General features: G+C 33.5%; 1 protein-coding gene and 1 long non-coding RNA gene across 4 annotated transcripts in view; both read right to left on the reverse strand.

Annotated features, from left to right (window-relative positions):
* The window catches only part of arhgef18b (rho/rac guanine nucleotide exchange factor (GEF) 18b), an 80,436-nt gene extending 70,917 nt beyond the window's left edge, over positions 1–9,519 (reverse strand). The window contains exons 1-7 of one of the 2 annotated variants that reach the window (XM_055017506.1): positions 9,349–9,519; positions 7,979–8,081; positions 5,588–5,714; positions 5,442–5,496; positions 2,860–2,904; positions 2,060–2,134; positions 219–327 (exon numbers count right to left, since the gene is read on the reverse strand). In XM_055017506.1, coding sequence (XP_054873481.1) covers positions 219–327; positions 2,060–2,134; positions 2,860–2,904; positions 5,442–5,496; positions 5,588–5,714; positions 7,979–8,081; positions 9,349–9,518 — 684 coding nt within the window. In that variant the 5' untranslated portion in view covers position 9,519. The remainder of the gene's footprint in view (positions 1–218; positions 328–2,059; positions 2,135–2,859; positions 2,905–5,441; positions 5,497–5,587; positions 5,715–7,978; positions 8,082–9,348) is intronic. The other variant, XM_055017508.1, reaches the window with a different exon arrangement.
* Positions 9,520–9,721: 202 nt separating this feature from the next.
* On the reverse strand, positions 9,722–24,832 carry LOC129350573 (uncharacterized). Of its 2 annotated transcripts, none has more exons than XR_008604021.1 (3): positions 24,625–24,832; positions 10,875–11,030; positions 9,722–9,905 (listed from the first exon to the last, which is right to left on the reverse strand). It is a non-coding gene; the product is annotated as an uncharacterized LOC129350573 (long non-coding RNA). The 2 variants fall into 2 exon arrangements; XR_008604027.1 differs by lacking the exon at positions 24,625–24,832 and adding an exon at positions 20,354–20,819.
* Positions 24,833–26,567: the final 1,735 nt, after the last annotated feature.

Raw genomic sequence — 26,567 nt, forward strand, 5'->3', positions numbered from 1 at the left:
GATTTTTTTCAGACAAGGAAACAATAGTCTTTGGTGCCCATAAATGATAGACAAGGGGAGGGTTAACAGTATAAGTGGATTTGGGGCTTTTGTGTGTGCGACGTGTAAAACCGCTGAAGTGTTTACACCTGCAGATTCTGTTTGGTGTGTAACTGCAGGAGAAACATTCATTAGATCACATAGTGACCACGAGCACCGTGTCTGTGGTTGAGGTTTACCTTGTCTTTGTTGAAGGATCCAGTCACCCTGTTCCTCAGAGAGCTCAGAGTTCTCTTCACCTTCGTACCTTTCTCCACCTTCTCTGTTCGATCTTCCTCTTCCTCATTCCTGACACAAGATGAAAAGAACAAAATACAATAAAAACCCCAAGATTATGATTGACATTACAAAATAAACAACTGTAAATACTGGGGCTGAGAATTTATAGTGTTTTTTATGTTGTCATTTTACATAGTAGGGATTAAAACCATTCAAATATGATATAAAATACTATTTTACATGACTCTAACACATATAATATTATTAATTATGGAGATATATGAACCTAACTTAACATTATTTTTGAGACCATTTGGTATTATTATTAATTACAGAGCCTCACCTATACATTAAGGGCTCACCGCATTGATAATTATGGATATTAACAAAAGTTTTGACCTCTTTGCTGTCACAAATAAATATGATTTTTAAAAATGGGGGAAAATTTATATAATAAAATTGTATTTTATTATTTTAAAAAAAGTTATGTACACACACACACACACACACATATATATATATATATATATATATATATATATATATATATATATGATGTTAAAAATGGGAATAAAATAAAACAAAAACTAATAAAGAAAATAGTATAAAATATTGTAAAAGAAAACTAAACACAAAACAATCTACCTGAAATAAAAAATAAAAACAAAGCTTGCTCATATGGAAGCTATAGATTTGTTGGGTTTTCATGTGTATTTTTTAATTCTCATTAATTAAATTATTATTATATCATTATTAATATATAAAATGGCACCATAAATAACATTCTAAGGTCTTAAACCCAATATTTAAATATGTGAGGTTACTGGAACAGCTGTTTTAAATGTGCTGTTTGAAAAACTATGACTAGACCTCTCCGCTGTCACCTATAAATATGATTTTAAAAATAGGGAAAAATTTAAATTATAAACAAATAAATAAAATTGCACAATATATTGTAAAATAAAACTGAAGACAAAACACAAACTAATCCACATGGAGTAAAAAATAAAAGCAAAGCTTGCTCATATGGAATCCACAGATTTGTTGGGTTTTCATGCATATATTTTTATTATTTTTAATATTGTATGGGTTTAGTCCTAAGTTCCATAATTAATAATACTGAGCCTCAGCCTTATTATGTGTTATAGTCTGGTTTGTAAGTATTTTATGTAATTTCTGGAAGGCTTAAAACAATAATATGCAAAATGACACCATAAATAACATTCTATGGTCTTAAACACAATATTTATAGCTGTGAGGTTAATTCATAACGCCAATCATGATCCATTTTACTGAAAGAATTGTTGTTTTGAATGGGCTGTATGAAAAACTACACATGAAAACCCAACAAATCCAAGGATTCCATGGATCCCTTATGAGGAAAGTATGTTTTTTTTTAAGCTTGAAGAAGTGTTATATATCTTTTAAAAGCTTAATTCAGTGCGGAGCTATGTGCAAACCTATTCAACTCAATTCAAAATTCCAATTAATTTCATGTATATAGCTATAAATTATAATAAATGTCATCTCGGAGAACTTTAGGGTCAAGATGTCACAGTATTACAGAGAAATGACCAACAACAAAGCACTTTGCAACATCTGTACACATGAATGTATTATATTTGCTTATATATACAGAATTCATTTGTTGAATATTTAAAGATATTTAGATTTTTCCCCATTATTGCAGAGCAAAGGTCAGCTGTCATGTTTCACTTCTTTTGGTCCTTTTGAACAGACACAGAATGTGGACATTTTGCAGCTTTAGCAATAAGGGAACAACAATGAATGCAGTACTTACTCATTAGAGAGGAACTCGTACCAAGTGACACTTCCTGAATCTTTGCTGCCTGATCTGTTGTTTCTCTGCTTCGCTCTGTGAAGGACAACGAGGCGAGTTCACGGTTTCAGTGGAAAGCTGATCATAAGAGACGTGTTTGTCATTCAGAAACATTACTGGGTGATTTTATTCAGCGGTGAACTTGTGATTTTGTGACATTAACCCTCCTGTTGTCTTCATTTACGGGCACCAAAAAATATTGTTTCCCTGTCTGAAAAAAAATCCAAAAATTCAGAAAAAAAATTGCAAAACTTCCAGGAAGAAATTTCAAATGATTCTTTAAAAGAAAAGAAATTCCTTTAAAAAAATCCCCAAAATTTGGCAAGACAATTCTTGTAAATATTTTCAAAAAATGAGTAAAAATCTTCCAAAAAAAATCCTAAAAATATCCAAAGTGATTCCATATATATCAGTAAAACTTGCAATATTTTCTTTAAGAACATTCAAAAAAAATCTGTGAATGTTCCTAAGAAACATATTTAACATTTAATTTTTCCACCAAAAAAATGTTCAAAAATTTCCCAAAAAAAGTTGAAAACGTGGACATCAGAAGTTTCACTGTATAAATAGATTTTTTTTCCACGTTTTCAAACTTTAAAACGGGTCAATTTTGACCCGCAGGACGACACAAGGGTTAAAAACAGTCGTAGTGTTCCACACATGTTTTCCAGACACTGAACATGCAAACACACACATGCCAAAAACATGCTAGTCACAATCTGCTGCTGCTGCTCTGAGGCCTGCCTCTCCTGTTTACTCACCCATGGTACAGCTTTAGCTCCTGCAGAACTTTCTGTACCATCAGCCTAAGACAAACAAGACACTGAGACTGAGACAGAGGACGACGGATAGACTTCTGGGAGCTGAGTGTCAGACTGTGATTTAAGGAAGAATCCTCCCTTCGTCTGCCATGTCCACACAGTCCTACGCATGAGCACTGCAAAAACTCTAAATCCTACCAAGTCTATTTGTCTCATTTTTGGTGAGAATGTCTCATCCCACTTGATTCAAGATAAATTTTCTTAACAAGAGACATTTCAGCAGATGGAGGGACTTGTGTTAAGACAATGCATCTTAAATATCTTGTTAAGTCAAACAATCTTGAAATGATCTTGTTTTGAGTTGAATTTTACAAGAAAATTCAAAATAAGTTTAACCCTCGTGTTGTCCTGCAGGTTAAATTAAATAAAGTTTGAAAATGTGGGGAAAAGCTATATTTTCACAGTGAAACTTCTGATGTCCACATTCTCAACGTTTTTGGGAAATCTTTGAACATTTGTTGGTGGAAATTTTTTTTTTTTTAAAGTTTCTTAAGAACATTCACAAAAAAATCTACCAAAATCCAGCGATTTTCACTGGATTTCGGTTTATTTTTTTTTGTGAATGTTCTAAAAGAAAATATTAGAAGTTTCACTGATATATATGGAATCACTTTAGATATTTTTAGGATTTTTTTGGAACATTTTTACTAATTTTTTTGAAAATATTTACAAGAATTTTCTTGCCAAATTTGGGGGATTTTTTTTAATCAAACTTTTAAGGAATTTGGAATTTTCTTCCTGAAGGTTTTGCAAATTTTCAGAATTTTGGGGAATTTTTTTTGTTGAGTTTTTGGATTTTTTTTCATACAAGGAAACAATATTTTTTGGTGCCCATAAATGACGACAGCAGGAGGGTTAATACATCTCAAATTAGGAGGTTACCTGAAAGCAAAAATCTATTTTTGAATGAAAAACTGCTTTTTTTTTTTTTTTAGCATGTCTGGCTAAAGACACCAAGCTTGACAATCCTGGTAAAATAGAGCTTCAAATAAGTTTTCCCAGCTAATTTTAAGATCTCAATATTCTAAATATCAGATCTTATTTCAAGGTAAAATTTGCTTGAAATAAGTTTTCTTCTCGTTTTGAGAGGGGCATTTTTTCCAGTGTGCTACAACCACACACTAACACACACCGAGGGGCCATCTAAGGAGCTGCACAGAGCCGTGGGAGGACGGGGCTGCAGACGGGTGACAAGGTGCAGAAATGTCAGCGGAGAACGGGGAAAGCCCCTCTGTTCTGTGGGAGTCAGGTAGCTGCAGCAACTATTTACAACCACAGAACACTATGTATACTACTGTACCGGAGCACCGAGGAGCTGGAAGTGTAATTTATGAGACACGCTGCCTCCGTTAAATCAAACCGCAGCGGTGTCCTTCTTGTCTTGCAACACTGAAGCTGCATCTCCTGGAGATGAAACACACACTGCAAAAACTCTAAATCTTACCAGGTCTATTTGTCTCATTTTTAGTCAGAATGTCTCATCCCACTTGATTTAAGATAAATTCTCTTAACAAGTGACATTTCAGCAGATGGAGGGACTTGTTTTAAGACAATGCATCTTAAATATCTTGTTAAGTCAAACAATCTTGAAATTAGCTTGTTTTGAGTTGAATTTTACAAGAAAACTCAAAATAAGTTTAACCCTCGTGTCGTCCTGCGGGTCAATTGAACCCGTTTTAAAGTTTGAAAATGTGGAAGAAAAAAAATATTCACAATGAAACTTCTGATGTCCACATTTTCAACATTTTGGGAAATCTTTGAACATTTTTTGGTGGAAAAAAAGAAATGTTAAAAATGTTTCTTAAGAACATTCACAAAAAAACAACCAAAATCCAGGAAATTTCGCTGGATTTTGGTTGAAATTTTTTTTTTTTTATGTGAATGTTCTTAAAGAAAATATTAGAAGTTTTACTGGTATATATGGAATCACTTTATATTTTTGGGATTTTTTTTGGAAGATTTTTACTCATTTTTTAAAACCATTTACAAGAATTCTCTTGCCAAATTTGGGGGATTTTTTTTCAAAATAAAAATTTTAAGGAATTATTGGAATTTTCTTGAAGGTTTTGCAAATTTTCAGAAATTTGGGGAATTTTTTTGCTGATTTTTTGGGTTTTTATCAGACAAGGAAACGATATTTTTTGGTGCCCATAAATGAAGACAGCAGGAGGGTTAATACATCTCAAATGAGGAGGTTACATGAAAGCAAAAATCTATTTTTGAGTGCAAAACTGCTTTTTTGTAGCATATCTGGCTTATTTTAAGACACCTGAGCTTGACAATCCTGGTAAAATATAGCTTCAAATAAGTTTTCCCAGCTAATTTTAAGATCTCAATATTTTAAATATCATAACTTATTTCAAGAAATCTTCCAAAGCCATTTTTCACTTGTTCTATTGGCAGATTTTTCACTTATTTCAAGGTAAACGCTGCTTGAAGTAAGTTTTTTTTCTTGTTTTGAGAGGAGCATTTTTTCCAGTGTAAACTCCAGGACATGTTTCACATCAGCAGTGTTTACTTACATGTGGCTCTGGCCTTCTGTAGAATGAAGGTTTTCTTCGGGGTCGAACTCGTCGGCTGCAGGAGAGGAACACGTCAAACAGCTGCCTGCAGAGTGTAAAACATGTGAACATACGTGTGTTCTGCGTGTGGAAGCGACGAGCCTCACCTCCGGCTGCCCTCGCGGCCTGTTTGGACGTCTGAACAACTCGAGAAATGTGTGCGGCTCGGGAATAGTCGTCCGTGGCGAGGATCTCTGAGCGGGAGTACAGATGCCTTCCAGGAACAGCGCCGGCCTGAGAGCGTGAAAGAATAAACACACATGTACGACACGTGCACGTCTGAGCTGTTCCACCACCAGCGCTCAGCAGATACGCTCACTGCTGAGACACAGATTTTACTCACACTGGCCTGCATTAGTTGGTGATTTGGTTTTAGAAAAGCAACCAAAATTTTCAAAAAAACTCCCACCAGACCTTCTCACAATCAGCAGATTTCTCATCTGCAATCACTTTGGTAGATTTAACTCTATTGTTGTCCTCATTTATGGGCACCAAAAAATATCGTTTCCTTGCCTGAAAAAAAATCCAAAAATTCTGTAAAAAAATTCCCCAAATTTCTGAAAATTCAGGAAGAAAATTACAATAATTCCTTAAAAGTTTTATTTTAAAAAATCCTCCAAATTTGGCAAGAAAATTCTTGTAAATATTTTCCCCCAAAAATGAGTAAAAATCTTCCAAAAAAATCCTGAAAATATCTAAAATGATTGCATATATGTCAGTAAAACTTCTGATATTTTCTTTATTAACATTCAGAAAAAAAATCAACCAAAATCCAACGAAATTCACTGTATTTTGGTTGATTTTTTTTGTGAATGTTATTAAAGAAACGTTTTTTTTTATATTTTTTTCCACCAAAAAATGTTCAAAAAATTTCCAAAAATGTTGAAAATGTGGACATCAGAAGTTTCACTGTGAATTTTTTTTCCTCCCATATTTTCAAACTTTAAAATGGGTCAATTTTGACCCGCAGGACGACACGAGGGTTAATGAAGTCATGCAAGGTTTTATCTTCATACTATAGATGTTTTTAGCATTACAGGTCCTTAAATTACATAGAGGTGGGTCAAAATTTGATGGAGTTTCGCTAAACGTTCTGGCAACCTTTTGTGCATATCATTGTTAATCAAGCTAGCAAACATGATGTCCGTTTACTTTCTTACCGTGGCTAAATCGGGTTTGAATAAGTCAGTTTTAGGGTTAAAAACTCCCACCTGACCTCCTCACAATCAACAGATTTCTCATCTACAATCCCTTTAGTATGTTTAACTAGGACATGCAAGGTTTTATCTTCATACTATGAATGTTTTTAGCATTACAGGCCCTTGAAGTGCATAAAGGTTGGTCACAAACTGATGGAGTGTACACTGTAGAAATAACACTGATGTGATGTAAAGTAGTTGGTGTACAGCTGGTATAACAGTGTAAATTTACTGTCTCCTCAAAATAACTCAACACACAGCCATGAATGTCTGAACCGCTGGCAACAAAAGTGAGTACACCCCTAAGTGAAAATGTCTAAATTGGGCCCAAAGCGTCAATATCTTGTGTGGCCACCAGTATTCTCCAGCACCACCTGAACCTTCTTGGGCGTGGAGTTCATCAGAGCTTCACAGGTCGCCACTGGAATCCTCTTCCACTCCTCTATGAGGACATCACGGAGCTGCTGGATGTTAGAAACCTCCACCTTCCATTTAGCGATGCCCCACAGACGCTCAATATATGTCAGAAACGTGAGGGGTGGACTCACTTTTGTGAGATATCGTTTGTCTTCAGGGGAAAGTAAGTGTCTTACCACACATGGGAAAGTTGAAAATATTAAAATATGGACTGGTGCATGGTGGTTTCTTCTGATCTTTCAGGGGATTTAACCCTCCTGTTGTCCTGCAGGTCAAAATTGACCCATTTTAAAGTTTGAAAATGTGGAAAAAAAATACATTTTCACAGTGAAACCTCTGATGTCCACATTTTCAACATTTTTGGGAAATCTTTGAACATTTTTTGGTGGAAAAAAAGAAATGTTAAAATGTTTCTTAAGAACATTCACAAAAAAAATCAACCAAAATCCAGCGAATTTCGCTGGATTTTGATTGATTTTTATGTGAATGTTCTTAAAGAAAATATTAGAAGTTTTACTGATATATATAGAATTACTTTAGATATTTTTAGGATTTTTTTGGAAGATTTTTACTCATTTTTTGAAAATATTTGCAAGAGTTTTCTCACCAAATTTGGGGGATTTTTTTAAAATAAAACTTTTAAGGGAAACTTTTAGGGAATTATTGGAATTTTCTTCCTGAAGGTTTTGAAAATTTTCAGAAATTTGGGGAATTTTTTTGCTGAATTTTTGGATTTTTTTCCGAAAAGGAAACTATATTTTTTGGTGCCCATAAATGAGGACAACAGGAGGGTTAAAAGATGGACTGGTGCATGGTTGTTTTTTCTGTTCTTTCAGGGGATTTAAATACAGTCTAAGTGCCTCTGATTATCAAACATGTTACCGTCAAACTGGAAGCGTCCGACTCGTCTCCAGGTCGGTTCTGTGGCTCGTCCTCGTCGTCTCTTTCTCCATCGCTGTCCATGGCCATCGGATCCAGACTGAGTCTAACAGAACAGCCACACAGCGACACGTGTTCGTTAACCAAACAACCCTCTGAGACGTGTCTGTATTCTCATGTTCTCTTCTGGTTTTGTTTCTCACAAAGTATTTTGGTGCACAGTTTGTTTTCACACCTCAAAACAGCTTCAGCAGCATTATTTCAAAAGCTGTTAAAGTTAACCATGAGAGGAGCTCAGCTCAGTTCAGAACCAGTCTGGTGCTGAAGTAGAGTCTGTTTTTAAATTTTAAACCACCAAGTGTCAAATAATGCTGAGCTTGTTTCTTGGTTGGTCCCATTTTCAGATTGGTTTTTTTGTCGTTCTTGATTTATAATTGAAAATACAAGAACAACAAAAAAAGATAATGACTCAATCTCTGGCGATTTCATTGTTTGTTGAAAATGGAAAAACTTAAAAAGTTAAAATGGGTCAGTTCTCTGTTTTTGGTACATTTTCTTGTTTTTTCATTGTTGGTTTTGATTTTTTTTAAGTATCCATTTTTATTTTTTTGATTGAAAACTGAAAAAAAAAATTTGGCCTGTTTGCTTTTTATTTTTTTCTTTCTTTAATTTTTGGGCTGCTTTTTAAAAAAAAAAAAAACAGAAAGTTTGGCTTATTTTCTTTATTTTCTGTTTTATTCAGTGCTACAGTGTTAGCTTCAGCCAGAAAACAAAAAATGGTCATGTTTTCAGTTTTTTAGTTGTTAATTTAAAATAGAAAAAAAGGCCCAGTTTTTGTTGTTTGTTGTTGGTTTGAAATGGAAAAACTTAACATTGCCCTGATTTCTATTTTTATTTTCTTGTTGTTGATTTAAAATAGAAGAAAAATTTTCTTGTTTTTCCATTGTCGATTTAAAACAAAAAAAATAAAATTGGTCCCATTTTCTGTTTTTGTTGTTGATTTAAATGGAAAAATAAAAAGCAGGCCTGTTTTTTGTTCTTTTTATTTATTAGCTTGTTGCTGTTATTGGACACTAAGAACATGGAAGAATGGATGTTTTGAATTTTTTTCCAGTGGTTAAATAAATAATTTTCTATTTTTTTGGTGGATATTTTGTCAGTTTTTTCTTTCTGGTTTTAAAAAACAAACCAACAGATTATATTTCAGTACCTAGACTGTACCGACTTCCATGTTTTTGTTTTGATCAGTGATGCTGAAGCAAAAAATGCTTCTTCTCTTGTAGAAACCTACTGGAGAAGAACAGCTTCATGATATTCATCCTGTACTGTTCCCATCTCTACATCCTTCACCGCCATCCCTCCCTTTGTCTCACCTCCTTCCCAGGTTGATGGGGGACACCGGGACGCCCCAGCTGTGCCTCCTGGACGTGGACATGGATCTGACCAGGATGGGGAAGCTGTCCAGGTCTGGTTCTCCGTCGATATCCATGGAGAGCTGCTGGTTTACTCCCTCCAGTCCCGTTACTGGTTTTTCTGTTTCCATTGACCCCAGCAGTCCATTCAGATCTATGGTCAAGCTCAGGCGGGCGGCCGGGACCACAGAGTCTCCGCCGTCTATGATGCAGCCAGGAAACAGCTTGGGACTGAGCTGCGTGACCACGAAGCTGTGAGCGGGTTCCTCTGCAGGCAGTGTACAGGGAGGAAGTGATGCAGGCTGGACGAAGGACGGATGCTCTGCATTCAGAGACCCCTGAGGACCGACGCTCTGCTGGGTTCTGCTCTCTGGGACCGTGGAGGTTCCTGTGGATGGAAGGAGGTCTCTGAAGAACTCTGAGTCTCTGAGAGAAGAGCTGAAACCCTGAAGGTCCTCGATGCTGCTGTTCAGCTGCACACAGGGGCAGTCATAGTCGCTCACCACCGAACAGGTGTCCTGCAGGTAGAAAAGAGAGGACAGACGTAAGAAAAAAGCAACAAGACCAATAAAGCAGCCATGCTAGCTGTTCCAGGGTGATGAACTTTCAGAACTGTGCAGTTTTCAGTTCCGTCTATCCATCATCTAGACACCGTTTAACCCTCATTAGGGTCACGGGAGGCTGCAGTCTGGACTTAGACTGCAAAAACTCTAAATCTTACCAAGTCTGTTTGTCTCATTTTTAAGCAAAATGTCTCATCCCTCTCGATTTAAGATAAATTCACTTAACAAGTGACATTTCAGCAGATGGAGGGACTTGTTTTAAGACAATGCATCTTAAATATCTTGTTAAGTCAAACAATCTTGAAATTACCTTGTTTTGAGTTGAATTTTACAAGAAAACTCAAAATAAGTTTAACCCTCATGGGTCAAAATTGACCCGGTTTAAAGTTTGAAAATGTGGAAAAAAAAACTTTCACAGTGAAACTTCTGATGTCCACATTTTCAACATTTTTGGGAAATCTTTGAACATTTTTTTGGTGGAAAAAAAGAGATGTTACAAATGTTTCTTAAGAACATTCACATAAAAATCAAGCAAAATCCAGCAAAATTCACTGGATTTTGGTAATTTTTTTGTGAATGTTCTTAAGAGAATATTAGAAGTTTTACTGATATATATGGAATCACTTTAGATATTTTTAGGATTTTTTTGGAAGATTTTTACTCATTTTTTGAAAATATTTACCAGAATTTTCTTGCAAAATTTGGGGGATTTTTTTTTTTTTTTTTTAAATAAAACTTTTAAGGGAAACTTTTCAGGAATTATTGGAATTTCTTCCTGAAGGTTTTGCAAATTTTCAGAAATTTGGGGATTTTTTTTTGCTGAATTTTTGGATTTTTTTCAGACAAGGAAACAATATTTTTTGGTGCCCATAAATGAAGACAACAGGAGGGTTAATCTGGATTGAAGCGAAGGTAGATCTTTACCTGGTCATCGTTGGTGCTGCCAAAGAAGACGTCCTCGGTGATGGAGGCAGGAGACAAAGACGAGGACGATCCTTTCCCGCTGGGAGGCAGAGACCTGGACACCGAGCTGGGAACTGGGAGCCTCGCTGGGCCGACTACATGGCTTACACTCTGACGCTGGAAAACAACAACAAGTGTTCCCGTGAATGCAACAGCAAAGAAGCACAAAGACGGTGCAGACTTCAACACCTGAGTGATCACTGTGGGCTTCAGGCCCTCCAGCTCAGAGCTCCTTTACATTTCCACTGCATAAACAGATTCCTGGATTCACATGATGCCACAAACCGTCCGTTACCACTGGCAACTGCTCAGTGAGCCAGCATTAGTCTGCAGATTAAACCCTGACTACAGCTCTGTGGGAAGTACCCGACACACAGCAGAGGGATGTCTGAAGGACGTTACAGAGCAGAGACACATGAGGTTAACCCTCCTGTTGTCCTCATTTACAGGCACCAAAAAATATGGTTTCCTTGTCTGGAAAAAATCCCAAAATTCTGCAAAATTTTCCAAAATTTCTGAAAATTTGCAAAACCTTCAGGAAGAAAATTCCAATAATTCCTTAAAAATTTCCCTTAAAAGCTTTCTTTAAAAGAAAACAAATTTGGCAAGAAAATTCTTGTAAATATTTTCAAAAAATGAGTAAAAATCTTCCAAAAAAATCCTAAAAATATCTAAAGTGTTTACATATATATCAGTAAAACTTCTAATATTTTCTTCAGAACATTCACATAAAAATCAACAAAAATCCAGCGAAATTTGCTGGATTTCTTTTTTTCCACCAAAAAATGTTCAAAGTAGTGGTGGGACGGGATTTAAAAAAAAATCTAATTAATTACAGGCTTTGTAATTAATTAATCACAATTAATTGCAGTTTTGTCAAATAGCAATATTTGACACAATAAGTGAAGTTTTTCAATTCAAATAAAATTGTGGTTGACAGTTGAATCAATGAATAGACATATACGTGTTTAGAATTTAAAATTTACTTTAAAAAAGGAAAATGGGATAAATGGGTTATAGGAAAAAGTGATTTTGATGACTTAAAGCCTGAATTTAGTTGTTTTTTCCACTGTATGGCACATAAAATCAGCATAAGTAGTTCAAGGAGCTTCAGAAAGTTGAAAATCCAGAGATTCATTCTGTTTTCATCTTTTCTGGGTCTGATAAATGGAGGAATTTTAATGGTTCTTTTTTTAGGAATATCAATTTTTATTTGTTTTTTTATAAACAAAAAGTTTATAATTAAGTTATTAAAAGAGATATTTTTGTTGTTTAGGTTCTTCCTTCTCCAAGGAGGCAGAGCCTCGACGGAGTAAAAACTTAAACCACAAAAATGTTTCATTTCTATTTATCTGCATTTTTCATCTGTCTGCTACATTCACAGATTACTGCAAATCTAAGTGCAATTACAGCGATTCTATTCAACATTTTAAGACTTTCTGTAAACTCAAGCACTGTCTAGAAAAGTGGCCTATTATGGGATGGCTACACCGTTAGCATGACTCGTAGCTAACGTTAGCTCTGGTGCTAACAGCAACATGTTTTACATTGAGGTGATACCGTCGGCTTGAAGTGACGCAGTGATCAGAAAACTCTTTGTTGTACAATTTGCAAACAACCAGACTTTTATCCAAGCTGCCATCCGGAAGATTTTTAAAAGAAAACTTTCTGTCCAACAAGCTCAATCTGGTTTTCGTCACTGTTCACCAGTGCCTGACTTCGCTCAGTGCTTCCTGTGCTTCTTCTTCATGGCTACAAACAGACTTTAGGTTCATTACCGCCACCTACTGGGCTGGAGTGTTCATCAGAGTTACCGGTGTGCCAGAAATGAGGGAACTGAGGAGGCTGCAATTAATTGTGTTATTATTTTTAACGTTATTTTCGATGTAATTAATTACTCGAAATCAACGCGTTAAAGTTCCAGCCCTAGTTCAAAGATTTCCCAAAAATGTTGAAAATGTGGACATCAGAAGTTTCACTGTGAAAATCTTTTTTCCCCCACATTTTCTAACTTTAAAACGGGTCAATTTTGACCCGCAGGATGACACAAGGGTTAAAAAGTGTAATTTTAACCTTAATTCGTTATTATCTCAGTGTCTCCTGGTGTCTGAGTGTTTGGGCCTCATCAGAGGAGGGCAGCGCTGCCACAAAGACAGCTTACATAACATCCTCATTTCATCAGAAAGGCCGACTCCTCCAGCGCTGAAGGTTCATGTTCTGATCCGACCTGACGACACTAAACAGGTTCTCTGCAGAAGAGCTCACCGCTGTCGAGCTAATTCTGGGACTTCTGCAGTGAAGGAATGTGGAAGAAACGCTGGAATTGGCGGAAAAAGTGTTGCAGTATTGCTAATTAAAGATGGTTTAATTTCTTTTGGCTGCAACATAACCAGCTGTAAAGTGAAATATAACGAGTCGTTGGAGATCCAGAGAAACAGTTTCTGGGATTTTCATAGTTTCTCATTACTTTGGTTCACATTAAATCAGATTAATCTCCATAATGAACTAAAGTTTTGACCTCTACTGTCAGTGTCATAGCAATAACTGTTTTATTATTTTATTTTAATTTTATTTTTATTATATGTTTCATCATTGTTTTAGTTAAAACTTAATCAAGCTAATCTCTGTAATTTAGCTATTTTGAACTAAAGTCTTTTGTCTCTCTACTGTCACTGTCATTGTAATCACTGCATTTTAATTTCATTTCATTTCATTTAAATAATTTTTTTATCATAAACTTAATCAGCCTAATCTCCGTAATTTAATTATTTTGAACTAAAGTTTTGATCTTTCCACTCCCACAAATAAAATCTGTGAAAAAATTGTAATAAAATAATAAAATAAGAAAGAAAGAAAGAAAATGTTATGAAATATTACAAAATATCGTAAAATAAACTAAACAAAAAACACAAAACCATGTACATAAAATAAAAAACTAAAACAAGGCTTGCTCATGGGGAATCCTTGGATTTACTTGTATACTTTTGCATTATTATTATTATTATTATTATTATTATTATTATTATTATTATTATTATTATTATTATTATTATTATTATTATTATTATTACATGATTTGTCATTACTTTAACTCAAACTTAATCTCCAAAATTACCTATTTTTTAAATATGTTTTTCATGTTTCCACTGTCCTAAATAATAAAATAAAAAAGGGAAAAAAGTAATAAAATATTAAAATTCAAAATAAAAAACAAACAAAGAAAGAAAATAAATAAACAAAGAAAAAATATATTAAAATGCTACAAAACAAAACAAAACAACATGAAAATAAAGGAATCAATGTCAAATGAAAAATTAAAGAATATATATGTCATAAAAGTTCTTTAATTTATATTACTTTAGTTCTGTCGTTACATTCGTTAAGTTCGTCTCCATATTAATAAAACTGCAGCCTTTTCATATTTTATAGCCCAGTAAAGTTGTATTTTATTTAATTTCTTGCACAGTTGTAGCTTTAGATCAGAGTTATTCAGGTTAATCTCCATATTTTTCTGCCTTATTATGCATTAGAGTCAGGTCAAATAGTATTTTATTCATATTTGTGTGCTTCAAAGCATAGAAGATCCAGAGAATCGTTGTGTTTGGTGGGTTTTTATGTTTTCTAGGGTCAGACTTGGTCAAGTATTGATATTTACCAGCCTCAGTTGAATTACATAACAGCTTAGATTAGTCATAAAAGATTTTCACAGCTGCTCTGAACTGTTGAACCCTTGCATCGTCCTGCAGGTCAAAATTGACCCATTTTAAAGTTTGAAAATGTGGAAAAAAAAAATTTCACAGTGAAACTTCTGATGTCCACATTTTTAACATTTTTGGGAAATCTTTGAACATTTTTTGGTGGAAAAAAAGAAATGTTACAAATGTTTCTTAAGAACATTCATATAAAAATCAACCAAAATCCACCAAATTTCACTGGAGTTTGGAAATATTACAAGTTTTACTGATATATATGGAATCACTTTAGATATTTTTAGGATTTTTTGGAAGATTTTTACTCATTTTAAAAAAATATTTACAAGAATTTTTCGCCAAATTTGGGGGATTTTTTAAAAATAATATTTTTAAGGGAAACTTTATTTGATGATATATTTTCAGTGAAAACTTCTACTTTTTCAACATTTTTGGAAAATTTTTGAACATCTTTTGGTGTAAAAAAAAAGAAATGTTAAAAAAATGTTTCTTTAAGAACATTCACAAAAAAATCAACCAAAATCCAGTGAATTTCATTTGATTTTGGTTGATTTTTATGTGAATGTTCTTCAAGAAACATTTTTTTATTGATATATATGGAATCACTTTTGATATTTTTTAGGATTTTTTTGGAAGATTTTTACTCATTTTTTGAAAATATTTACAAGAATTTTCTTGACAAATTTGGGGGATTTTTTGAAAATAAAATTTTTAAGGGAAACTTTTAAGGAATTATTGGAATTTTCTTCCTGAAAGTTTTGCAAATTTTCAGACATTTGGGGAATTTTTTTGATGAATTTTGGGATTTTTTTTCAGACAAGGAAACAATATTTTTTGGTGGCCATGAATGAAGACAACAGGAGGGTTAATGCTTGTTTATCGCTGGAAAACTCCGTAGTTCTGATGACATGTTCGTGTTTTTAGACCTTTCCTCTTGATTTGAGCGGATTGCAGTCATCACACTGAAATAAAACACAGAAGAAGAATCGTTTTTTCAGCTTGGGAGCCTCGTCTGGCCGATCCAGAGCAGACCGAGTCCTGCTGTAAACCAGCAGCATCGGCCAGCGATGCTGTGGTGTAAACACCCCGACACACACTCTCCACATCCACTCCTGTATTTCACTAAATCACGCCGGAGGCTGCAGAGGTGGCAGCGAGGCGTCCAGTCCGCTAATGTTCACTGGAAACTTGTGCAGAGACGCTGCTGCTGCTTGATGAGGCCTTTTATGGTCGCTCTCCTATATCTGTGTGTGTGTGTTTGTGTGTGTGTGTGTGTGTTTAGGTGTGTGTGTGTGTGTGTGTGTGCGTTCATCACATAACAAAGGGTGGTCTGACTGTGCTGCTAAACCCAGCAGCTATTATCCGCCAATAAATCCACCCCAGACTTAAACACCTCATATGAATGTCTTTAAATTATTACAGCCGGCATCTTGTCGATATTATTCCCCCCGTGCTTCGTTTAGCTTTAATTATCTGTTTAAAACTGGTCCTGTTTTCTTAAACTTTATTATATTTTCCCCTCTATTTACTCTGTGGAACCCAGCAGATCTTTTCATCTGAGAAGAAAGAAGTTTTTGTCATTTTTTAAAAAATAATTAATTGTACAATAAAAGAAAAGCATTGCGCATAGATAGATAGATAGATGATAGATAGATAGATAGATAGATAGATAGATAGATAGATAGATAGATAGATAGATAGATAGATAGATAGATAGATAGATAGATAGATAGATAGATAGATAGATAGATAGATAGATAGATAGATAGATAGATAGATAGATAGATAGATAGATAGATAGATAGATAGATAGATAGATAGATAGATAGATAGAAAGATAGATAGATAGATAGATAGATAGATAGATAGATGATAGATAGATAGATAGATGATAGATAGATAGATAGATAGATAGATAGATAGATAGATAGATCACTGCATTGTAAAACAATACATACTGTGGCTATAGGTCATTTCAATGTTTTTGTTCCGATAAATACACATTATTTAATCCTCCTGTTGTCCTCCAGGTCAAAATTGATCCATTTTAAAGTTCGAAAATGTGGAAAAAAAACATATTTTCACAGTGAAACTTCTCATATCCACATTTTCAACATTTTTGGGAAATCTTTGAACATTTTTTGGTGGAAAAAAAGAAATGTTAAAAACGTTTCTTAAGAACATTCATAAAAAAATCAACCAAAATCCAGCAAATTTCGCTGGTTTTTGGTTGATTTTTTGTGAATGTTCTTCAAGAAAATATCAGAAGTTTTACTGATATATATGGAATCACTTTAGATATTTTTAGGATTTTTTTTGGAAGATTTTTACTCATTTTTTTAAAAAAAATTTCCAAGAATTTTCTTGCCAAATTTGGGGGATTTTTTTTAAAATAAAACTTTTAAAGGAAACTTTTAAAGAATTATTGAAATTTTCTTCCTGAAGGTTTTGCAAATTTTCAGAAATTTGGGTGTTTTTTTGCCAAATTTTTTGATTTTTTTCAGACAAGGAAACAATATTTTTTGGTGCCCGTAAATGAGGATAACAGGAGGGTTAAATAGTCTCATTTTTTGCTCGGAAAACACACCTATCTCTTTGTTAAACACCAAGTTTGTTTCATCCAAACAGATCTTATGTGGGTCTATGTGGGATAAGGAATATCTGCAAACTGCCTCTTGACAAATTCTGTTAATTTTACAGTCCATGGAACACATTTTATGTAAGAAAAGATGCCACTGGTGCATCGATCTGCAAGATGAGCGACGAGTTGTCCAGTTTTATTGTGTGGATGCTTCACTTTCCAGTTTGTGAGACAGGAATGATTGAAAAACCTGAGGATGCAAATACTACAGGGATGTTTCTGAGCAAAATCTGCAAGGGTCGCATGTTTCACTGGATTTTCTTTACCAAAAATAAGAAAAACATTAAAAGAAAGGGAACATAAATTAAATGTATATCAGCATCTTTTGCCACAAATTACCTGTAACAATGAGCCAGAACCTAAGTTGCTGGTAAATTAATACAGAATAATCTCAAAGATGGGCGGTTCAACTCTAAAAGTTTTCAACTAGTTCAAAAATTATAGACATCTGTATGAGAAATATTGTTTTTTTTAATAATTCCTGTCTGGTTTGTGTTTAGCTTTTGGCAGGTTTAGTAAAAAAAATGAGGATGATTGAGCAAAATGAGACGAGGAGGAAATGAATTCACGTGTTTGTATGTCTGCAAAGATACATGATCATCACAAGAGGAAGCTCCACTTCATGTGATGAAGTCAGTTGATTTGGTTACAAAGCATAAAAATTTCAGGCTTATTTCACACGAACATTTAAACAAAAAACGTCTTTTACCGGAGCTGCTGCTACAATGAACATCTTTAAAGCGCAGTAAAGGTCGTTGTGTTGAAAATGAAAGAAACCACAGATGCAGGAATAAAAATCACACTCAACTCATATAAATATACATTACTGAGTGTGGTCTGTGGGACAAAGGGCCGTTTAGTAGCAGGATGATTCAAAGTCTGCCGTCCAAATGTGAGTGTGCGTGACAGATGCTGTGTGTAGGTGAAAACACAACGCTGGGCCTGTTAGATGTGAGGTCGAGGCGCACATCAAAACAACTGTCATCTTGCAGATCCTCCTTTGATGAGAAATTCGTGCGACTAGAGCTGCAACAGACACACGAGCAGCGAAATGGAAGCTTTTCTGCGCGGCTTCTTTATGCTAAAACACTTTTCCTCTGAAGATGAAAACACGGAGCATGAAATAAGTCAGGTTCTGTGTGTTTTATGTCAGGTTGGAGAGGAAGAATCAACAGATGTCACATGCATGACGTAAACAAAGCTCCAAATGTTATTGAGTAAAGTAGATTTAGTGAGAAAAATCAGTAAATTCTACATCAAACTTCATTTTAAGTCATCTTAATGTAGATTTTTAACAGTACACATCAAAGCAGCAACACAAGAGCCACAAAATGATACTTTACCAATGAATAATCGAAGGTTTCTTTATGTTAAAACTCCTTTAACTCAGGTTCTGTGTGTTATATGTTCAGTTATAGAGAAAGAATGAACATTAAAATGGGAGATTTTGCATGCATAATGTGCAAAAAGCTCTAAATGTCGTTAAGAAAAGTGATTTTAGTTACAAAACACAACAAATTCTGCACCAAACTTAAATTTAAATAGCCTTAATTTAGGTTTTTAACTGCACATATCAAAGCAGCAACACAAGAGCCACAAAATTATACTTTTTCCACAAACAATCAAAGGTTTCCTAATGATAAAAAGCCATGAACTCAAGTTCTATGCATTATATGTCAGGTTAGAAGAAAAACGTAGAGTGAAATATGAGATGTTGCATGCATGGTGTGCATAAAGCTCCAAATGTCGTTTAGTAAAGTGGATTTAGTGAGGCAAATCAGTCAATTCTTTATTTTAAATGATCTTTAGTTTGGTTTTTAACTACACAGGTCAAAGCAACAACACAAGAGCCACGAAATGTTATTTTTATAATCAATAATCAAAGGTTTCTTAATGGTAAAATACCTTTAACTCAAATTCTGTGTGTTATCTGTCTGTTTATACAGGGAAAATTAACAGCAAAATATAAGATTTTGCATGCATAATGTTTAAAAAGTTCCAAATGTCATTAAGAAAAGTCACTGAACACAAGAGCCACAAAATGTTACTTTTCCAATAAATAATCAAAGGTTTCTTAATGATAAAATGTCAATTTCCTCTGAACATGAAGACACAGAGCATGAAATAACTCAAGTTTTACACGATATATGTCTAACTATGTAGTAAAAATAATCTCCAAAAATCTAAGATTTTGCATGCATAATGTGGATAAAACTACAAATTTCATGAAGCAAAGTGTATTTAGTGAGAAAAACTGTAAAATCACATAAATTCTGCACCAAATTTGATTTTGAATAATCCAGATGTTGCATGCATGATGTGTATAAAGCTAGTAAATAAAGCAAATGTTGTTATGCTAAATGGATTTAGTTAGAAAAACAACAAAATTACAGAAACTCTGCAACAAACTTAAACTAAAGTAAGTTCTAGAGGAAGAAATCAACATGCATGTAGCATGCATATTTGGCATAAAGCTCAAAACTGTTATTATGAAATGCTAAAATGCTGCAATAATCTGAAGATAACAACACAGAACATGAAGTAACTCAGGTTTATGTGTTGTTTGTGAGGTTATGAAGCAAAATTTTTCATGCGCGATGTGGATAAAGCCCCAAATGTCATTAAGTAAAGTGGATTTAGTGAGAAAAATGAGTAAATTCTGCAGCAAACATCAGATTTTAAGTAATATTAATTTAGGTTTTTAACTGTACAGGTCAAAGCAGCAACACTAGAGACATAAAGCCACACTTCACCAATAAATAATCAAAGGTTTCTTGTAGATGTTGACATTTCTGCACTCTCACATTTTACAGTTAGAAAATGACTCACTGAACTTTGCACCAAAAGCTCATCTGACACACTGCAACCGTCATTCACCACAAACCCCAAATCAGGTCAGAACGTGCAACAACAACTCTGTCAGAAGATCTGAATGGAGCTGAGAAGAAGAGAATCGAAAGAGGAGAAGCAGAGATTCGCATTTTTCACACTTTGAACATCTCAGAGATTCGCATCCAGTTCTCAGGATCCCACATCTGGCAGGTTTAAGTCCAGAAAGAGTGGAGTAAAAGCTGCAGGCGGCGGGTTACCTCTCTTGAAGGACCATCTCTTCATCCACAGCTTGGAGAAGGACGGCCAGGAGTTGTTCAGAGGAGAGTCGGCCATGGGAGCAGCGCAGTGGGGGGAGGCCGGCTGGAAACTGGAGCTCCGGCAGCAGCGAGGAGGAGGAAGAGGACGAAGAGGAGGAAGAGGAGGGCAGCAAGGGAGGAAGAGGAGGAAGAGGAGGGAGGGAGTCCAGGGTGAAGATCAGCTGGTTGGAGATTAGAGCAGCAGTGGAAAGAAGAAACAGAGCAGGAGAGCAAAAATGGAAAAAAGAGAAGTGGTGACAGCGGGAGGAGAAGATGAAAGATGAAGCCGCTTCACATTCTTGGTGATAAAAAAAACACTACACTGTAAAAAACTGTTTCCTTTCACTGCACTTCTTAAAGATAGTTTACATTTTTACAGATTTTGTCTGTTGTAAAATAACAGAAAAAATTTCTTTAACCCTCGTGTCGTCCTGCAGGTCAAAACTGACCCGTTTTAAAGTTTGAAAATGTGGAAAAAATATATATTTTCACAGTGAAATTTCTGATGTCCACATTTTCAACATTTTTGGGAAATCTTTGAACATCTTTTGGTGGAAAAAAAGAAATGTTAAGAATGTTTCTTTAAGAACATTCACAAAAAAATCAACCAAAATCCAGCGAATTTTGCCAGATTTTGGTTGATTTTTTTCTGAATGTTCTTCAAGAAAATGTTAGAAGTTTCACTGATATCAATGTAATCATTTTAGATATTTTTAGGATTTTTTTGGAAGATTTTTACTAATTTTTTTGGAAAATATTTCCAAGAATTTTCTTGCCAAATTTGGGGGATTTCTTTAAAATAGAACTTTTAAGGGAAATTTTAAAATAATTATTGGAATTTTCTTTTTTTAATTTTAATTTTTTAATTTTGTTGAATGGCAATAATTAATTTTCCTTTTTTAAAAACTATATTTAAATCAGCAAAAAAAAATCTGTCTTTATTTTACAGGTATTTGGTCCTCTTAGAATTTATTTTGATTTTTTTTTTGCAGATGAAGGATTGAAAAACAGTAAAAACAAATACATTAAAAACATTAACTGTTAATTTATAGTGAAAATAAATAAGCCATTTTAAAATCAACAAATTTTGCAGTTATTTGCTTCTATTAGAATAAAAGTGGATATCAAGGATTGAAAAATGGTTTAAAAATTAACTGTTAATTTATAGATTTTTAAAATTACTTTGTTTTGGGTAAAATTAGAGATAATGCCAAGAAAAACTATAGTACTATTATTTAGTAAAATTATGTATATTAAGGATTAAAAAATGGAAAATCATTTTTACCTGTCAGTTTACAGATTTTCACTGTTTTGTTAAATTAAAAATAACATTTTGTAAAATTACAGAAAAAATATTACTTTAAATGTTGACTGTAAATAAAAAAGGCTATTTGTAAATCAATGAAAAACATTATTTTTAAGGCATTTGCTTTTATTTGAGGAAAAAATATATATTAAGGCTTGAAAAAATTTTATATTTTTGGTTACTGTTAATTTGTAGATTTTTTAAATTCTTTTTGGTAAAATTAGAGATAATAGCTTTAAAATATTAGTATTTATTAGTATTAATTTTTATGTTAACCCTAAAGGCTAAAACTTTACATATTGTCCATGTGAAAAATATATTACAAAATATGTATGTTAAGGATTGGAATAAAATTATTTTTAAGCTGTTGTTTTATAGACTTTTCCTGTTTTGATAAATTACAAATAATACATAGTAAAATTACAGAAAGACGTATTAATTGACATGTTGACAGCAAAAATAAATACATAAATAAGCAATTTTTAAATCAGCAAAAATAACATTATCTTTCAGGTATTTGCTCCTCTTTGAAAGAAAAATTTTACATATTAAGGATCAAAAAATGGTTAAATGTTTTTAAACTGCTGCATTATAGATTTTTTCAAAAATTGCTTTGTTTGGGTAAAATTACAGATAATATCAAGTGGAATTATAGTAAAAATATTACAGGAAAATTATGTATATTAAGGATTGAAAAATCATTTTTACCTGTCATTTCACAGAATTTCACAGTTTTGTTAAATTACAAATACAGTAAAGGAATATCCAGTAGAATTACAAAAAGGACAAATTTTTCAACTGATAAATTAAAAAAAGTAAATAAATAAAACATGCCATTCAAAAATTAGAAAAAAGATCTTTATTTCAAAGTTATTTGCTTTTATTTGAAGGGAAAAAAAATATGCATATTAAGGACTGGAACATGGTAAATCATTTTTAACTGCTTTTTAAAAACATTTTGGGGGATGGAATTACAGATAATATTCAGTAAAAACACAGACAAAAAAAATCTGAATTTAATTTATTTTTTAACCCTTAAAAGAGCAAAACTGTAAATAATATATATATATAAATCTGTATTTTTAAAAATAGTAAATATTTACTTAAAAAAGTTTGACCATAAAATTGCACTTTTTATTATATTTAAATCAGCTAACAAAATATCATTATTCTACAGATATTTGCTGTTATTTGAAACAAATTTTCCTAAGTTTTTACAGGCATTTTATGACTTTTTTTAACAAGTTCTGTTATATTTATGATGTTTCCTGTTACTGCTCAAGTGATAACCTGTAACCTTCTATTACATTCCTCTATTTTATAGAAGGCTTCTGTTGTATAAGAGGTATTTTTTATGATTTTGAAGATTTCTTTTTCAATAAATTCTCATAAATAAACAATTAATACATATTTAACACTCTTCAGGTAATAATCTATAAAACTTCCACATATTATATTCCTCCATTTTAAAGGAGCTGTATAAGTGGTGTTTTTATTTTATTTTTCCATTCATTTTTCAATAAGCTCCAACAGGTAAACAATAAATAAATATTTTCTGTTAGTCTTCAGGTGAGCTTCCATTAAATGTCTGTAGTTTAAAGGTGGTTGCTGCTATACTATACAATATAAGTGACCTTTTTATGTTTAATTTTCACTAAACTACAATAAGTTCATAAGAAAACATCCATATATTGTTCTTTAGGTGCATATCGGACGCTTACGGCTCTTTTAAAGCTTCTTAACCCTCCTGTTGTCCTCATTTACAGGCACCAAAAAATATTGTTTCCCTGTCTGAAAAAAATTTAAAAATTCAGCAAAAAAATTCCCCAAATTTCAGAAAATTTGCAAAACCTTCAGGAACAAAATTCCAATATTCCTTATAAATGTACCTTAAAAGTTTTATTTAAAAAAAAAAAAAAATCCCCCAAATTTTGCAAGAAAATTCTTGCAAATATTTTCAAAAAATGACTAAAAGTCTTCCAAAAAAAATCCTAAAAATATCTAAAGTGATTCCATGTTATATATCAATAAAACTTCTAATATTTCCTTTAAGAACATTCACATAAAAATCAACCAAAATCCAGCAAAATTCGTTGGATTTCAGTTGGGGTTTTTTTTTTGTGTGAATATTCTTAAGAAACGTTTTTAACATTTCTTTTTTCCACCAAAAAATGTTCAAAGATTTCCCAAAAATGTGTAAAATGTGGACATCAGAAATTTCACTGTGAAAATATGTTTTTTTCTCCACATTTTCAAACTTTAAAACGGATCAATTTGACCTGCAGGACAACAGGAGGATTAATGTGCTGTTTTCAACCTTTTTTAACAGTGTGTGTTCTGTATAATCTGCTGGTTTATGGCGAGGGAACAAAGATCTTCACTGTAAACAGTTTTAAACGACACGATGAAGCAAAGCGAGGTTATTTAAGAGTAACAAACTGTCAAATACAAGACAAATGGCTCCAGAAAGCAGTTTTACTTGTTCAGACTAGTTTGACGACGTAATAGTGTTAGAGAAACGGAGCAGAAACAGAAAAAGGGAAGGAAGCAAACGCAACCAAAGTACAGGGCAGTTGAGAGAAAAAACAACACTATTGATAGAAACAAGAGCTCAAAGCAGAGCGATAGCTGTCCATCAGAGGACCGATCTGCTTCTGCTGCAGCTCCAGACTCGGATGATTCCTGCGCCTCTTAATTTGCAGCAGTGTAACTACGGATGACTGTCAAGTCCAGCTCACTGCACATCAAGTGGAAAACTCTGCCTACTTTCCCACAGACAGGGTAGCAGCAGCAACACTGGCACAGGGAGGGCAAGTGGAAATGTGTTTAAACTGAGATACGCTGCAGAGAACCATTCAGCACAGTGAGTGAAGAGCCTTAAAGGGCCTCCAGGCTGGGAAAGTTCACCACAACAAGCTCTACTTACAGGGGATGATGGGCGGCAGGCAGCAGCATGGAAATCCTCTCTGTTGGACCCAAAACGAGCAGAAAAACAAGAAAGTGTGTCGTCAGGTTTGAGCGTATCCGTGAGAGCGACGCAGACAGACGAGCAGCCACAGGATCTGAGCACAGCTTCCTCTTTCTGCAGCTCAGTGACCTACAGCTGCAGTTTCACTCATCGCTGCTGCAGCTTTAACCCTCGTGTCGTCCTGCGGGTCAAAATGACCCGTTTAAAGTTTGAAAACGAGGGGGGGGGGGGGGGGGGGGGGGGGGGGGGGGGGGGCGGGGAGAGACTTTCACAGTAAAACTTCTGATGTCCACATTTTCAACATTTTTGGGAAATCTTTGAACATTTTTTGGTGAAAAAAAAAGAAAAGTTAAAAATGTTTCTTAAGAACATTCACAAAAAAAATCTACCAAAATCAATTTAGATATTTTTAGAATTTTGTTTTAAAGATTTTTACTCATTTTTTGATATTTATAAGAATTTTCTTGCCAAACATGGAGGATTTTTTAAAATAAAACTTTTAAGGGAAACTTTTCAAGAATTATTGGAATTTTCTCCCTGAAGGTTTTGCAAATTTTAAGAAATTTGGGATTTTTTTTTGCTGAATTTTTGGATTTTTTTCAGACAAGGAAACAATATTTTTTGGTACCTGTAAATGAAGACAACAGGAGGGTTAAAGGAAAAAAATAATTCAATTATGATACATTTGCAAATTTGTTGACAGTGTTTTTATTTAAATTTTAAATTAAAATTTCTTTAAAAGCTGTATTTTTATGGGCATTTCACATTTTACATTAAAGGTGCAAATTCAGTGTCTGTTTTTGTAATTTTACTGATATTTTTGTGTTACAGGAATATAGAAAAAAAATTTGTGAACCTAAAGGAATAAAATCCAGGAAATCACAGTTTGTTTGGGTGTTTTTTTTTTTTTGTTTTTTTTACAGTGACGTTGTGAGGAACTAGTTGTGTTTACAGAGTGAAACTTATCATGATGGGAGCTGCAGCGCTGCTCTTTTAAAAACCCTAAGAACTTTGGGTGAATAAACAGAAACCTATTGTTTATGTTTATAGTATAGTAATAAACAGAAACTTATAGTTTATATTTAAATGTCCAGAATTTGAAATAAAACTTCAACACAATGAGAATTAAAAAGAACCGTATGCTATGTTTTCTAACTTAGAAGTAATATTTGGCAGTCAGTGTGCTGCTGTCGTTCTTTTTACATTAACCCTCGTATCGTCCTGCAGGTCAAAACTGACCCGTTTTAAAGTTTGAAAATGTGGAAAAAACATATATTTTCACAGTGAAACTTCTGATGTCCACATTTTCAACATTTTGTTGTCCTCATTTACAGGCACCAAAAAATATTGTTTCCTTGTCTGAAAAAAAATCCCAAAATTCAGCAAAAAAATTCCCAAATTTAAGAAAATTTGCAAAACCTTCAGGAAGAAAGTTTCTCTTAAAAGTTTTATTTTAAAAAATCCCCCAAATTTGGCAAGAAAATTCTTGTAAATATTTTCAAAAAATTAGTAAAAATCTTCCAAAAAAAATCCTTAAAACATCTAAAGTGATTACATATATATCAGTAAAACCTTTAATATTTTCTTTAAAAACATTCAGAAAAAAAATCAACCAAAATCCAGCGAAATTCACTGGATTTTGGTTGAGTTTTTTGAATTTGAATTTCTTTTTTCCACCAAAAAATGTTCAAAGATTTCCCAAAAATGTTGAAAATGTGGACATCAGAAGTTTCAGTCTGAAATTTTTTCTCTCCACATTTTCAAACTTTAAAACGGCTCAAATTTGACCCACAGGACGACACGAGGATTAAAAAAGGTGTTTTTATGTGAAAAATCTAAAGGTGAATTTGGTGGAAAGTCGACTTCTGCCTCTGTCCACAGTTAAGAAGTGTGAGAAGACG

This window comes from Amphiprion ocellaris, chromosome 2 (genome assembly GCF_022539595.1).
Source record: "Amphiprion ocellaris isolate individual 3 ecotype Okinawa chromosome 2, ASM2253959v1, whole genome shotgun sequence".
Classification (NCBI taxonomy): domain Eukaryota; kingdom Metazoa; phylum Chordata; class Actinopteri; family Pomacentridae; genus Amphiprion; species Amphiprion ocellaris.